The sequence below is a fragment of the Sapajus apella genome, unplaced genomic scaffold, assembly GCF_009761245.1.
Source record: "Sapajus apella isolate SASKATOON/1434 unplaced genomic scaffold, GSC_monkey_1.0 scaffold127, whole genome shotgun sequence".
NCBI classification, from domain to species: Eukaryota; Metazoa; Chordata; class Mammalia; order Primates; family Cebidae; genus Sapajus; species Sapajus apella.
The window spans coordinates 1,555,035-1,570,487 of record NW_022437067.1 but is presented as its reverse complement, the minus strand read 5'-3'; the positions used below and the strand labels follow the sequence as shown (position 1 = coordinate 1,570,487).

Genomic DNA, 15,453 nt, shown 5'->3' with positions numbered 1-15,453 from the left:
GTGGGGGGTGGCGGGTGGGGGGTGGCGGGTGGGGGGTGGGAACCCACCCGGAGCGGGCTCCAGACCAAATGCCCCTCCAGGAAGGGGAAGCAGGCGGGTGCCCGGGGCAGAACACAGCCTCGGTGCCAGCCTGGCCCCTGCTGCAGGCAACCATAGCCAGGCTCCCCCTCCCCTGCCTCTCGCAGGAGACCCAGGCAAAGGAGGGCTGAGGGTGGCCGTGGCTCTGCTCCGAAGGTGGCTCCAAGGTAGGCAGGACTGCCTGATGGGGACAGAGCCCAGTGGGCTGGAGGCTGCTGAGCAGGAGGCTGCAACAGAGCCCTAGGGGCTCCAGGGGCTGGGTCCAGGGGAAGCAGGACCTTCTGGAACCTGCCCTGGGCACCCTCAAGTCCAGAGGGTGGTCGTCCTCCAGAAGTCAGAGCTTCCTGTGATTGAAACCAGGATGCATGTCAGTCCTGGGGGTGGGGACAAGAGGCTGAAGGTCTCTGCCAGACCTAGGGGGCAACCAGAGGAGGCAGTGCAGAATCCCAGAGCCCCTCCTGTTCCTCCTCCCCCACCACGGGCCACACAGAGCTCTTGGCCGTGTTCCCCGCACCCAGTGACCACTTAATGAAAAAGGGTGGCTCTTGCTGTGCTGGGCCGGCAGCCTGACACCTCCTCTGCCTGAGCTGGCCAGGCCTCCCGCTCCCGTCCCTCCATCTGTGACGGGGGTGCCACATCCACTGTGCTGCAGCGGGTCCCAGGAGACCCCCATCCGTGGCTGTGGGGTGCCCCAGGCATGGGTCCTCCCTGCTGGTCACTGCTGATGGCCCCCACGCTGGGCTGGAAGCCCCTGCCTGAGACAGCTGGCCCCAAGTGGCCCATCGTAATGGGAATGGCAGCGGGGGTGGGAGCCCCACTCGGTACCACGTCCCAAATGGAGTGCTGATAAAGGCTGGCATCCCTTGCAAGAGTTGGCATAGGAGTCCCAGGGTGGGGGGACCATCAAGGGAGGGGCTGAAATCCAAGGCTCAGGAAGAAGTGATCATTGGGGCCTGGGGCCTGAGCCCCACATCTGTGATTTCCTTGGTCCTCCCCACATGTGGTTGACAGAGGCTTACAGACGGAGGGTCCCCCACCCTGGCCAGATCGTGCTCGAAGAGCTAGGGCACTAGATGGGGGGGGAGCTGGCAAGGGGGCAGTGCAGCAAGGCCAGGGCCACAGGAAGGGCCAGACACTGGCAGGCCAGTGGGACAGGAGAATGGACTTCCAGGCCCAGAGTCCCAGAGCTATTAGCCCTCATCCAGGGCTTCCTGGGTAACTGACAACCAGCAGGGTCCCCACACAACCCCACCCCCATGTGGCTCAGACCCCAGCCCTTCACAGGGCCTAGTCTGCTTCAGGAGCAAACAGCCTGCCATCCACCAAAATCCTCAGCACTGCCATTCCCCAAAGCTGCCATCCCCCAAAGCTGCCATGCCCCAAAGCCCTCAGCACTGTCCCCGGGCTGCTCCCTCTGCACTCTGCCCCCACCAGAAGGTGTGTTGACTCTACCCTGTTTCTGTTTGGGGAGCCCCAAAAATCAGCCAGGCTACCCCCTCAATAATCAGTTGGGGGGAAAAAGGCAAAAAGTCGGCCCGGGTCTCAGTCAGGCATGGGGGCCGCCAGTCTGGCCAGGAGGGGGAGCTGGGACGCTTTTCAGTATAAAGTGGGTCTTTCTCAGCGGTGGAAGAGCAGAACCTTGCACTCTGTGGCAGGGACCCGAGGAAGTACTTGTGGCCAGCATGAGGGCCGCATGACCAAAGCAGGAGCCGACCCGGGTGGGTGAGGCTGCCCCCCCGCCCTGCCCCAGCCCAGGATTCTCTCCAGCCTTGGCCCCTACCTGGCAGCCGGGTACTGGGCTTCCACAGGCCTCAGTTTGTCTCCCTGTCCAGCCTCAGAACAGTGTGGCCACTTGCTCAGTCCCCTCCTGAGGCTCCCACGCCAGCCCCAGAACCAAGAGGAGTGAGGCACCCGCGGCCGTGGCTGGCTCTGAGTGGCTCTGCCTGGACACTGGCCGTGGGAGGCTCTTCACTACGGGTGGGGCCGGTGCTCATGAAGAGGGCCTAGCAGTAAGTGCAGGCCACGTGGCCAGGCGTCTGTCCTCCCACACTACGGGCGTCATGCCCAGAGGTGGCCCTGCTGGGTAGCAGCGGGTGTGGTGCTGGCTGTGTCTCTGTACGATGTTATTTATGGACACTGAAACTCGAATTTCATCTTTTTCACATGTTGTGAAATATCCTTCTCCAAGTATTTGTTTCAGCTGGCGCTGAGACTGGCTGGCACGGGGGCACGCGCCTACAATCCCAGCTACTCAGGAGGCCGAGGCAGGAGGATTGCTTGAGCCCTGGAGTTCAAGACCAGCCTGGGCAACATGGGGAGACGGTGTCTCAAAAAAAAAATGTAAAATGTAGAAAATATTCTTGGGTGGGGGCGGAGAGTGGAACAAAATCACTGAGAGGCCCAGACGCGCAGCCCTTTTCCAAAAGCTTCACACACAACAACGTCGGATCCTCCCAAAACGTCGTGAGGGCACCCATTTAACAGATGAGGAAACTGAGGCACAGCCGAGGGAAACCCTGGGAGTCCTCCCTGCTCCCATCTCCCCAGCCTCCAAGAACCAGGGACTGGGGGGCAGGGACGAGCCTCCCGAGCCTTCCCTCAGCCCCTAACTCGAGAGCCCTCCCGGTGCCCACCCTTCTCCACCCCTCCCCACGGTGCTCGGTTCGGCGCCCCTCCCTCCAGCAGGCTGTGGGTTCGCGCTCTCCGGAGGTTCCCACACTGCGCGGGCGGGCGGCGAGGGAAGCGTGCCTGGGCCCCCCCTCGGGATTAGTGCCGGGGTCTGACTCTGAATGAATGAGGGCGGCGGCGGGGGGCGCGGGGGGGCAACTCCCAAAAGACCATCTGGCTCCGCGTTATAATAGAGCGATAAAGGGCTTGTCTGCCTTTCAGAGGTTGGGAACGAGCTGCTCTCTGACACTACGGGGTTTTTAACCAGCTTGGGACGGCGACCCGGCCCTGCCCCGGGGCATGCAGGGGGTGGGGGAGATGGGCTGGGGGGGGCGAGGCCACGTGGGCCCCGGTGGGCCCCTAATCCCAGCGCCCGTGAGACCGCGGGCCCAGGGCATTCCCACCACCCACCCCTGCGCTCCAGGGGAGCCAACCCCACAGGTGTCCCCATGGCCTCCACAGCAGCCTGGCTTTACAGGAGGGAAACTGAGGCCCAGAAGGCTGGGCAGAGGGAGCCCGAGGTTGTGCCCCTGCCCTCTGGGATGTGGACTCCAGTCCCTTGGAGAAGGTGGGGCCTGGACTGGTGCACAAAGCTGGGGTCTCAAGCCTGGCCTGGGACTTGGAGGGCTGCAGTCTGTTTGGGGGGGTGCCCTCATGGGCCACAGGAGCCCCCTTGGCTTCAGGAACACCCACCCCATCCCCACAGACTCCAGGTGCCCTGGGAGCAGCTGGTGTGCCCTGAGCAGGGTGTGAGCTGCTGTCTCGGTGGCTTCTCAGGTGTCAGCCTCACCAGCAGCCCTGGAGAACCCAGGCCCACCCTGGGGCACCAAAAGACTTCAGCTTGGGGGGCCTGCTGCACCCTGACTCTCCAGCAAGGGCCTTTCCCCGAGGCTTTTGGGTCAGGGCTGTGGTGGGGAGCCCGGCCACAGGTCCTCAGTGGAGGGATGGAGGCTCACCTTAGTCAGATAAGAGAGGGAGGGCCCTGGGGCCGGAGCACCCCGCAGGCTCTCACTACAGCCTGGAGAGGAAGCCTCCTCACCCCCACTTTTTCCTAAGTAGGTGAGACACTGGACTTCAAAGCTGAGCAGCCGGCGGGGAGAAGGTTCCACGCCCCCAAACCACAGAATCTGAGTCTGTGGGTTTCAGACCTGCAGCCTCCGCAGAGAACCAGACCCCAGCCAGGGTGAGCCTTAGAAATGGTGTCTCCACTGCCCGGCCCAGCCGCCCACAGGGCTCTCACTCGAGGCCTTAGGCCTGCCTTCCCTGCTCAGACCTCCCAGTCCCATGTCTTGGGCCAGGTTGGTATGAGATCAGCAGGTGGGTGAAGGGTCCTGCCCACTGCCTTGGTGCCCCTGGCCAGATGCAGGGTGCTGGGACACCTGTTTGGGCCATGGGCCATATTTCAGGTGAGGATTGGACAGCAGGTGGCCAGCCACGCACAGAGGCTCTTCGTGGGCTTGGCAACCGGGCATGGAGGGGGCAGACGCTACTGCAGTGCCCAGCTCCTTCCCAGCCATCCTCAGGACTGGTCTCACTTCCAGCAGCCCGGAGCCAGGCCCCTGAGACCAAGGTGGTAAGCCTTGGCAGAGGAAAGCTCATCTTTTTTTTTTTTTTGATACGGAGTTTCGCTCTTGTTACCCAGGCTGGAGTGCAATGGCGCGATCTCGGCTCACCGCAACCTCCGTCTCCTGGGTTCAGGCAATTCTCCTGCCTCAGCCTCCTGAGTAGCTGGGACTACAGGCACGCGCCACCATGCCCAGCTAATTTTTTGTAGTTTTAGTGGAGACGGGGTTTCACCATGTTGACCAGGATGGTCTCGATCTCTTGACCTCGTGATCCACCCGCCTCGGCCTCCCAAAGTGCTGGGATTACAGGCTTGAGCCACCGCGCCCGGCTATTTTTTAATGTTTTATTTTTTGAGACGGAGTTTTGCTCTTGCTGCCCAGGCTGGACTGCAGTGACACAATCTCGGCTCACCCCAACCTCCGCCTCCTGGATTCAAGTGATTCTCCTGCCTCAGCCTCCTGTGTAGCTGGGATTACAGGCATGTGCCACCACGTCCGGCTAATTTTGGTATTTTTAATAGAGACAGGGTTTCTCCATATTGGTCAGGCTGGTCTTGAACTCCCGACTTCAGGTGATCTGCCTGCCTCGGCCTCCCAAAGTGCTGGGACTACAGGTGTGAGCCACGGTGTCCGGCCTGGAAAGTTCATTTTATAGACTGGTAAACTGAGGCTCAGAGGAGTGGGGTGTGTCCTCTCCAGGTGAGAAAGACAAGGGCGGACCCCAGCCCTGGCCTGGACCTGCCGCTTTCACCAAGCCACTCAGCGCCTGCCCTGGGGCCTCGCAGAAGGAAACACGTTCCTGGGGGGCCCCTGTAGGTTCAAGCTGCTCCCAGAGCTGCACCCCAGAGCTGCGCCCCAGCACACCCCTGAAATGCCACAGGAGACTGCAGAAGTGTGTTCTGTGTCTCCACAGGCACAGAAAGAGGAGGGCTGAGAAACTGTAGGACCTGCTGCAGAGCCCGCCCACCAGCGGAGCTAGTCCACACAGCCGCTGTTTTGGCCATTGTCTGTGGCTGTCAGCGGCGCCACCAGAGATGGCAGGCAGGTCTGGAAGGCACCCAGTTCATGGAGGGGTATGTGGAGGCCCCACAGAGCTGGTTTAAGCAGATGTCTGTGTTCCTGGCCTCCACAACCCGGAGCTTGGGGAGCTGCTGCAAGGTCCAAGCTGAGAGGCTGACCCCTGTGTGGGACCAGGAGCACACCTGGGCAGGCCAGTCCCGTCACCTTGTGAAGGCTCAGTTTCCTCATCTGTACAATGGGCTTGATAATCATAATTTGCAGGGGGAGATCCCATAAGTGCTGTGGCAGGAGCAAAAGTCCTCCGCCTATTTCCATATAAATAATGAAGAAGAAAGTAATTAGAAATGTAACCTTAGTCATCATTAGTTATCCATAGGTGACCTTAGTTATTCATAGGTGATCTTAATTCCTTTACTAATGCCTCTCCGGTAGGAAGTGTGAACCTGGGGTGACTGTGAAATGAATGACTCTAAGGCGAGATGCTCTAAGCCCTCGGTCACGCCCGCGCCAGGGCTGCTGGAGGGCGCCTGGGCTGTGCGGCAGCACCAGCGCTGGAAAGTGCCCACTGTTTAGCCAGCCAGGGAAGGAGACATCCAAGATGGCTGAGACTTCTCCTTCCTGGGGGAGTTAGGAGAAACTCCGCATCTCCAAGTTCTTGTGGTAAGGCCTGACAACTGTCAGGGAAGCCCGTAGACATCCGGGGCTTAATCTCTATGTGACGCTGTGCTTCAGTGGTCACATTCCAGGTCCACTCTCATGCTCTGCTTCTGCACCTGGTTCCTGTTTTCTTAGAAAAGATAATCAGTAATAGTAATATAAATCTTCATGTTTTAGTTCTTTCTTGATAAGTATGGAACAGGTGCTGATGCATTATGCTCCTTACCTCACTTCAGGTGCCAGAAATTCCTGAGCCCCCACCTGAGTGACAGGTGATGTACTTGACCCTGTCACTGCCACACCCTACCTACCCTGCCCCCAGATTTGCAACTCAAAAAAAGTGAGAGCATCCCGGCTGGCCTCTGCGATCTGGGTAGCAATGGACCCCTGGGCCCAAACTCTTTTCTCTCTCTCCATCTTGTGTGTTTTCTTTCTACAATTTCTCATCTCTGCACCAGCCAGGAGCGGCTCACAGAACCTGCAGGGCTGGACCCTACAGGAATCCAAAATCAGAGTTGCTCTGCATACAGGGGATGCTCAGCAAATGGGAGTGCCTCACGCTCAGGGGAGGCTCCACATGCTGGGGGGCTCCGCGCATAGGACACACACAGACACACACGCACGCGGGTACACACAGACATAGGCACACACACACATGCACAGGGGCACTCACACAGGTGTATACACAGGAGCCTCCGTCGTGGGTCCTGCTCACCTGGCCTCTCTTACAAGCTCTTCCCTGCTGTGCCCTTTGCCTGGAAGTTGCTTCCCAGAACTCCTCACCCAGAAGTCGCTAACGCCCTCCTCAGTCACCGTCCCCTGTGGAAGTCCCTCTTGGTCACACACTTCCCCTTCAGGGATTCTTTCTCGCCCTCCCGAAACTGCAGTGACTTCCTCCGGGGGCCCCTGCAGGAGCCTAAGCGTGTGGATGCACGTGTGTGTGTGTGTGTGTGTATGTGTGTGTGTGTGTGTGTGTTAGTGTGTGGTGGAGCCGTTTCAAAACCTGCACAAGCAATAAATGCTCATTCAAGAAAACACAGACATGAAAAACCAACCAAATCTATGCCCCAAACTGTGCTGCTCTGCTGGGGGGTGTGTTGCTGCCAATTCTGCCACCAGTTGTCAGGCGGGCCCCAGCCCAGCTGCTGTGCCTGGCTTCACCGCAGCTCCATGCTGGAGCAGCCCCCCACAGGTAAGCGTGTCCCCAGCCCCCGTGGAAGAGCCAAGCCTCAGTCCCATTCAGCACGTGTGCCCAGGCATCTGCTGACCAAAGGAAGTAAGGCTGCCCACCGGGGGTGCTGGCTGTGGGGAGGAGCTGGGACCAGCCCCATTTCTGGACCCAGGTCTTCGGTTCAGTTCTTCATTAAGGAGGGGAGGGGTGCAAGGAACTGAGGCCACAGGGAGGCCACCACTGGCCTAGGAGAGGGGCCAGGGCGTGGAGAGGGCTGAGGATTCCCTCTTGGCCTCAGCCACTACCCCCACGGAGCACCCCCAAAGATAAGAGAGAGCCCAGAGGAGCCGAGCAGCCGGTGGCTCCCACACTCGGAACTCCTGGTGGCCTTGCCCGGCGACAAAGGGCGGCCTCCCTGGCCGCCTTCATGCTGCAGCCTCCCTTCGTCTGCGTGTCCGTGCAGGCCACCAGCCATCTGGAGCTCCAGCTCCCAGCACTGATCAGATCGATGTCTGGCTCTCTCAGTGCCAGAGGGTGGAGGGCTGCAGGCAGCCGGGGCAGCCCAAAACCATCCCTCACCAACGCCCTCCCCCAGCTCCGCACACCCCTCCCCTTCCTCCACTCCCCTCCCCCCAGCTCCTCAGGAAGAAGAGTGCACACACCACCGCAGGTGCCCGTCTCAGGGCAGACCCCCACCAGCTGTGTGGTGTGGGCACCTCTCAGGGTAAAGAGAAAATTAACAGTGCCCACCTCCCGGCTCCAAAGTCAAGTCTAAACTGACAAGTACGCATGACATACGTGGCAAATACTGAGTGCTGACTCCCCTGTTAGCTGAGCCAGAGTACATGATCCGACCTTGAGCACCTCACTTAAACTCTGCGAGACTCCGCCCCAGCCCCCCAGCTGGAAAGTGAGCACAGGGACATGTGGGCGGGTGCAGGAAGCCAGGTTTGCACGTTCCACCTGGTGCTTCCCAGGTGCCCAGAGCCTGGGGACTCTTTCTCCCTCCCCCACTGCAGCTCCCACCTGGAGCCCCAACGAGAGATCTCAACCCCTCCCCGCCCCCAGGGGAGATCCCAACCCCTCCCCGCCCCCAGGAGAGATCTCAATCCCCCTCCCCCAGGGGAGATCTCAACCCTTTACCCGCCCCCAGGGGAGATCTCAACCCCTCCCCACCCCAGCCCAACTGAGCAGCCAAAAGGTGCCCGCTCCTCTCCAGGCAGACGCTCGCCCTGCCATGGACAGGTGTCCTCCCTGGCTGCGGGTCAGACTCGGGGTCACACCTGGCCGGCTGCATCTGTTCACACCTGGGGAATCATGCCAGTGGCTCCTTGCAGCAGGTGGACTGGCTGCTGACAGTGGGTGGGGGGATGTCCGAGCCCTAGGGCAGAGCCCCACGTGCGGATATGCCCAGGACATGGCAGGTCACCATTCAGGCAGGGTCCTGGATGTAGAGGAGGCTGCTGTCTCTGAAATCCGGAAGGGGACCACCTCCCTGAACTCACTTCCCAGGCAGCAGGGCGTTCTGCAAGCTTCAAGCAGTTTCCACCCAGAGCCCCCAGCAAGGGCTTCCGGGGCGGGAAGGGGAAAAGCTGGGAGCTCTGGTTACCCCGACCCTCCTTCCGCAGAAGGTCGGCCTGGCTCTGGACCCGCACCAGCCTGCCTGTTCCCCACACCCCAAGCTGGAAACCCATGGGGACAGGAACGCCAGGTGGGGGGTGCACGGTGCCACACCTCAATTTCTCCACTGGCGGCAGGGTGTGGCCCTAAGGAGGCGGGGCCTGGGGGCATTGGCGGCTACACTGCCGGGGTGGGGAGGGGCCGCAGGAGAGGTTCGTGGTTCTGCTCGGAAAAGTTCCTTTTTGTTTTCTCCAACGGTGGCAGAATACAGATAACATAAAGCAGCGATCACTGCCGCTTCCCAGCGTCCGGCTTTGCAGCATGAATATCATTCGAGAGGTTGTACCCCCGTCACCGCTGTCCTCTCCCAAGCCAAGACTCTGTCCCTGGGAAACACTCGCTGCCTATCCCACCCACCCCCACCCCACTTTCTGTCTCTGTGGATCTGACGCCTCTAAGGCCTCCTATGCTGGAGTCACACAGGTGGGCCCTTTTGTGACGGCTTTCGTCACTGGGCACAGAGTCCTCAGTGTGCAGGCCTGCTGTGGCCAGAGTCAGAACCGCCTTCTCTTCTCTTCTGAGGCTGAAGAACGGTCCACAACGTGGATGGGCCACATGTGTTTGTTCACAGACACTGGGGCGGTGTCTGCTTGGATTCGGGGCCACACCGCTCTGAAGAAGGGACTCGAGTGTCTCCCCCAGGCCCTGCTTTCCGGCCCCTTGTGTGTGGACCCAGAAGTGGAGCTGCTGCGTCCTTAGTTTTTTGAAGGACTGCCAGCCTGTTTCCCAGCATCTGCACCAGTTGACTTCCCAGCATCACGGCCTCCTTTGGAGCTGGGAGCAGAAGCCCCTGGAGCTTCCCACCGCCACCCTCAGCCCCAGCGGGCCCCTCCCCTCCGAGGAGCTCTTCACTTTGCTGCCAGCCCTGGAGGGGAGTGGTGCTGGGCTAGCGAATGGCTTGGAAAGGGGTCACGGTTCTCGACGCTGCATTCTAGCCCCCAGCAAAGTGCCCGCCTCAACAGCTGCCGAGCCAGGGAGGGGAACCGGGAGTCAGCGCTCTCGGGGGGACAGAGGTTCAGCCTGGGGAGACATCTTATGAAGATGGGCAGTGGTGATGGCTGCAAAGTGCGCTGCCTCAACGGCTGTGTGTGCCAAGGGGAGGAGCATTTTCAGCCCTGGATGCGCCATCCCCACCACAACCAACAAGCCCCTCAGGCTTACTGAGCTCTCCACAGTGGGGGGCTCAGAGGAGTCCACACAAGACAAACTCCCTCACTCCTCAAAGCCCCACTAGGGAAGAATTCCCCCATCCCACACTGAGCTGCTGGGGCAGCCAAGACAGAGGAGCCCAGCCCCCCACCCGTCTGCAGCGCTTTGGCGCTTCTGCGTGGCGCGGCCCGCCAGCCTGGAGCAGCCTCCCCCCTCCCTCCTCCAGCCCCCTCCGCAGCCCACCGTGGACGGTGTGAGCCGGGAGCCCAGCGAGTTTCCCACACTTTGGCCCCATTCACAGTGTTAAACGGCCCACAAAGGCCAGGCGTGTGCCTCGGAGGCCGCCAGAGCTGCCATCTGGCCCGAACTCAGGGAGGGAACCAGCCTTTCATCCGGTCGGGATTCAACACCATTCCTTTCATATTTCCCACAACTGAAGATTGGATCAAAACTGCTGCAGTCCAGGGGGAGGGAGGAGGAGGCAGGAGGCGGCAGCCCCCACACGGCCCACCCACCACCCTCACCTCCGGCAGGCCACCGTCCTGGCCCACTGCGGGTGGGCGGGCCGTGGGGGTGTGGGGGGGCTGGACCACATCTCCTGGCGGCACGTGTCTCCTGTGGGCCAAGGAGCTGGCTTAGGGGAAGGGACCAGGCCAGGACACAAGCCCCAGCCACCTGCCCCTCCAAAGCCTGCGGGAGCAGGGCCTGGCCAGGGTACCACCCCTACACCTGGGTGTAGGCCCGGGTCCTGCTGCCAGCAACCAGGCAGTCAGGGCACACGTGGCTCAGGTCCCATTTCCTGCTGGCAGAGGGGATGGCCAGGGCCTGTGTGGCTGGGGCCGCCTGCCTGTGCTCCTGCAACATCTAGCCCCTAGCTGAGCACCTCCTCAGTGTGGGTGCTGGGCCAGCAGGGTGTAGGTCATGATCACACACATGACTATATTCTCCTGCCCTCCCTACCCACAGTCCAACCCCAGGGAGCCCATTGCCAGGCAAGGGACACGCCATAATGTGACTGCAGCCAGCATGAACCCCACTTCAGCTGCAAAATGGTTCCACTGAACACCACCAGCTCCCCCGTGCAGCTGGGGGGTCTGTGGCCCATGGACAGTGCCAGCTGCTATCAGTGCCCAAGGGTGTGGGAGCCACAGCATGAGCACGTGGCCTGGACCCCCCCACACACACACACACCTTTGTGCTCTTGCATCCATCAAAGGCCAGAGTGTCATGGTGGGACCCACTTGCTCAGAGAGGAGCCCCCAGCTCAGGGTGTGGCAGTCCCAGCCCCCAGTGATGCCACCTCCCTCTGCTAGCCTGGGGCATGAGTCCCCTTCAAGGGAGGTGTTGTGGGAATCCAGCAAGGACATGTATCAGAGGGTGAATAGGGGCTCCCCTCCTGCCACCTCCAAAGTCACGTGACGTTTCCTCCTGGGAGCCTCCCAGCCTAACCCGTCACAGTGGCGTACTGCTGGCCTGCGGGAGGGCCACCCTGTGCTGGCTTGAGGTCCTGCCTTCCCCTGCTGACCTAGCACTGTCCTGGCTGCCCCCTGGACCGTCCATCCTTGTGCTGAGGGCCTCCTGGAGCTAGGCCCACCAAGCGGGTCACTCGGAGCCGGGGGTCACTGCCAAGAGCCTCAGGGCCAGGCTCCTCATTGGACCCTGCCAGCTGGCCAGGGAACCCTACTCCTGGATACCAACTCTGCCTAACCAGCCCTGATGCCAGCCCTAGCTCCGGGGACTGAGGCCCTTCCGCTAGGAGTTGGCAGGGTCCCAACCTGTCCCTAGGAGACAGCCCAGGCCCTGAATCTTCTGGTCTCTGCTGCAGAGCATCAGAGGAACTGTGACCACGGGCTGGGGGTTGGGTGGCTCCCAAGGGACCCTCTCCTAAGGACCCAGGGTGGGATTCATTGCCCCACAGCGGCTGCTGGCACTCAGCTCAGTTGGCCAGGTACCAGGGTTATTAGCTCATCCCATGGGTGGGGTAGGGGATGTAGGGCTGGCATGGCCTCTGATCCTCAAGTCTGCCACCTGGCACCCACTCCCTGCCCACTGGCAAAATGCCGGCGGAAAGCAAGCCGTACAAGTGCCCCGGCTGCGAACGAGGTGCGGTGTGGCATGCACAAACAGGGCCCAACCAGGTGTGCCCAGAGCCGAGGCCCCCCGAGCTGCTGGGACACTATGGTCAGATCCCTGGCCAGATTGGGGTGGGGAGAGGCCCCTGAGGGACACCTGCCAGCTCTTGGAGCAGCCCCAGTGCTCCCAGGAGGACAGGGTGCAGGAAACGGAAAGAGCCGCCGGTGCCGGGCTCCACGTGGAGCACGGGCTCCAGCTTCCTGGAGCTTCCGGGAGCCCAGCCAGGAAGGCGAAAGCCCCATTTTCTAGCTCTGGAGAAGTCATGAGTCCCAGGTGACAGTCCGGAGACTTGTAACAGAGGCCAGTAGGACTGATCCTAAGAGCGTGGCCCCTTCTGTCCCCATCAGGGTAGGTGCCCATCCCCCAGGAAGCCGCGCACTTGTTCATTCCACAGCTTTTCCCTTAATCTGTGCCTGTGGCCTCTGCCAGCCAGCAGTGGGGAGCCGCTGCGGGGAGGGAGGAGAGGGGAGCGGAGGGAAGGGCAGGGGAGGGGGCGCTCCTTCCTGCCCCCTCCCTATTGGCGGCCTGGGAAAAGGCAGCATATTGAGGCGCGGGGCTCCCGGCATCAGGCCCCGGGATGCTAATGAGGGCGAGCGCGTTCCCACAGCCGGGACATTGTGCGGCGCGGCCCACCTGCTCCTTGGGGAGCGCCCATTGTGCCCGCGCCAATTCACAGGCAATTTAGCGTGCGCTAATGGGCCGGCGCCTTTGTGCGGCCCGCGCGGCCATTGGCCGCGGAGTGTGGGAACGGCCGCGGCGCCCGGACCCCAGGCGCCAGGCCGCCGCCCGCGCCTATATAAGGGGAGCCGGCGCGCCAGGCCAGTGTCCGCGCCAGCCCGGGACGCGCTTGGCCCTGCCCGCTCCCGCTCGCCCTGCCCGGCCTTCCCGCCTCGCCTCCTCGCCTCCTCCGCGCCTGGCATGGCCCCCAGCACCGTGGCCGTGGAGCTGCTCAGCCCCAAAGAGAAAAACCGAGTAAGTGCCAGCCTCGCCCGGCGCGCGGTTCCCGGGGGTTTTCCAGCGCCAGGTGGGGCCCGGCCCGCCTGACGCCGCCTCCTCCCGCAGCTGCGGAAGCCGGTGGTGGAGAAGATGCGCCGCGACCGAATCAACAGCAGCATCGAGCAGCTGAAGCTGCTGCTGGAGCAGGAGTTCGCGCGGCACCAGCCCAACTCCAAGCTGGAGAAGGCCGACATCCTGGAGATGGCCGTCAGCTACCTGAAGCACAGCAAAGGTGAGCGCGCCCGGCTCCCCCGCGCCCCGCCATACCCCGGCGCCCCGAGGTCTCCCCGCGCCCCGCCGCCCGCTCACCGCCGCCGCGTCTCCCCGCAGCCTTCGTCGCCGCCGCCGGCCCCAAGAGCATGCACCAGGACTACAGCGAAGGCTACTCGTGGTGCCTGCAGGAGGCCGTGCAGTTCCTGACGCTGCACGCCGCCAGCGACACGCAGATGAAGCTGCTGTACCACTTCCAGCGGCCCCCGGCCGCGCCCGCCGCGCCCGCCAAGGAGCACAAGGCGCCCGGCGCCGCGCCCCCACCCTCCGCCAAGGCCACCGCCGCCGCCGCGCGCCAGCCCGCCTGCGGCCTCTGGCGGCCCTGGTGACCCGGCGGGACCTGCGGGCGCGCGGCCCGAGGACCAGAGGGCAAGTCCGCTCCTCCCGCCCGTAGGGAAGCGCCTTCCCGCCGCCGTCAGCCCCAGGCTCGGACGCTCCCTTCTCCGGAAGGCTCCGGCCCCAGGCTGGCCGGCCCGCAGCAGTCCTATTCTCAGAGAATGTGTATGCAGAGTCCCTGCCATTTAGGACAATCAGGGCCCAGCTTCTGCCAAGTGTCTGACCCCATGGGGTTGTTCTGTGTTTGCATTTAAGCAAGTGACTTCTGCGAAGTCCCCGGCCGCCCGGGGTTCTATGATATTTGTAGCGCTGGGGCTGGCACGCCGGTGCCCCCAGCCGTAGAGGACTTTCTTCAGGGCCCGTTGCTGCTGGGCGCACCCCTGGCAGGCGGGCTGTGCCGAGGGCACATTTGCCTTTTGTGAAGGCCGAACTCAAGCTGTATCCTCATAGGAAACAGTGATCAGCCTGGACAGGCGAGGAGGACCCTGTGGGCCGTGGCCAAAAGGCTCCAAATGTGCCTGGCGGTCTGGCTGGGGCTCACAGTGGACCGTCTGGGGAGCGTGGGTGCCTCCACTATGATCCTTAAAGGATTCCTCTGTGTAGGTGGGTGCACGTGGGCACGACTTTGTACTCAGAAATTGAACTCTTGGTCACGTGGAAGCCACGGGACTGCTCTGAAGCGGCTAATAAAATCTGACTGTTCAGCCCCCTCGGTCTGTCTGCTGCTGTGCCTCACGCCTGTGCTTGGCAGCCACGGGCCGGGTCTGCAGGGGTGAACGGGAATGGGCAGGGCCATGGTAGCAGCTAATGGGGGAGGGACCCCTGCCAGCGGCCCCTGGATCCATGAAGAAGGGTGGGGTCCTGGCTGGGGAAGAAGGGAGAGAGGGAGGGACAGACAGAGGGAAAGAAGGTGAGGAGCAGAACGGCAGGGGCAGGGGGAGGCGGGCTGGAGGAGTGGACGTGGTCCCAGCCCTGGGTACCCCTCAGGCCTTTCACTAGCTCCTGGAAGGTGGGGGTGGGGCAAGATGACAGCTGCAGGACCTTAGGCTCTGTCCACTGGGAGGGGACCCAGGGCCACAGGCTGCAGTAGACCTCACTACACCCAAAGGGGGCTCAGCCAGGCCAAACAAACAGGAAGAAACATTTGCCCCTAGTCCCTGCCCCACTCCAGCAGCCTGCGGCACCAGTCCTGGAATGGACTCCAACAGGCTGGCCGCCGTGCCAGGGTGGGACCCGGGGCTGTCCCTTGCCTCAGAAAGGGCATGTATTTTTAAGCCAGTCACAGGGTGTTGGCTGAGTCTGCACGAACTACAACTCCCAGGGACCAGCTCCCACAGGGCAAAACCCATCGGGCAAGGATAGGGCTGGAGTGGGACGCACTCCCACCCGCGCTGAATGGCAGCCCAGGCACAGGTCACCTCTGCCTGCTCCTTCCTGCTCAGCCCCTCTCAACCTGCTCAGCCTTCAGCCCCTTTCTGGTTACTTGGCAGGCAATGTCTAGACAGGGTCCTCACCCCACTCTCCTCACCAGCCCAGTGCCTGTCAGTGGCCTCTTGAGGTCCCTACCAAGCCCCTGGGTATGGTGGGCAGAGCACAGGGAGGGTCCCATTCACCAGCATGTTTCTGGCATGTTCAGTGGGCACACAGGTGGGTGCCCCTGGTGGAGGGCACCTCCTGCCAGTCTGGCTCACGGCACACCATGCTGCCAGGGGTCTGAGACGCCAGAGGTCT

The 15,453-nt window shown here is 62.3% G+C and overlaps 1 protein-coding gene and 1 long non-coding RNA gene across 2 annotated transcripts; one reads left to right on the top strand and one right to left on the bottom strand.

The window, feature by feature from the left end:
* Positions 1-8,389: 8,389 nt before the first annotated feature.
* Positions 8,390-13,512, bottom strand: LOC116539327. The gene is made up of 2 exons (XR_004263998.1): positions 13,426-13,512; positions 8,390-8,465 (listed from the first exon to the last, which is right to left on the bottom strand). It is a non-coding gene; the product is annotated as an uncharacterized LOC116539327 (long non-coding RNA).
* HES5 (hes family bHLH transcription factor 5) lies at positions 12,933-14,432 on the top strand. The gene is made up of 3 exons (XM_032262186.1): positions 12,933-13,092; positions 13,183-13,348; positions 13,447-14,432. Exons 1-3 carry the CDS (start codon positions 13,039-13,041, stop codon positions 13,713-13,715), a joined length of 489 nt encoding a protein of 162 aa, XP_032118077.1. The 5' UTR covers positions 12,933-13,038; the 3' UTR covers positions 13,716-14,432.
* The last annotated feature ends 1,021 nt before the right edge of the window (positions 14,433-15,453 follow it).

What these genes read in the sequence shown, in the direction of transcription:
- HES5 (XM_032262186.1), top strand. Translation starts at nt 13,039, where the DNA reads ATGGCCCCCAGCACCGTGGCCGTGGAGCTGCTCAGCCCCAAAGAGAAA. An exon ending in GCCCCAAAGAGAAAAACCGA is followed by an intron (nt 13,093 to 13,182) that starts GTAAGTGCCAGC and finishes CTCCTCCCGCAG; the next exon opens with CTGCGGAAGCCGGTGGTGGA. An exon ending in CTACCTGAAGCACAGCAAAG is followed by an intron (nt 13,349 to 13,446) that starts GTGAGCGCGCCC and finishes GTCTCCCCGCAG; the next exon opens with CCTTCGTCGCCGCCGCCGGC.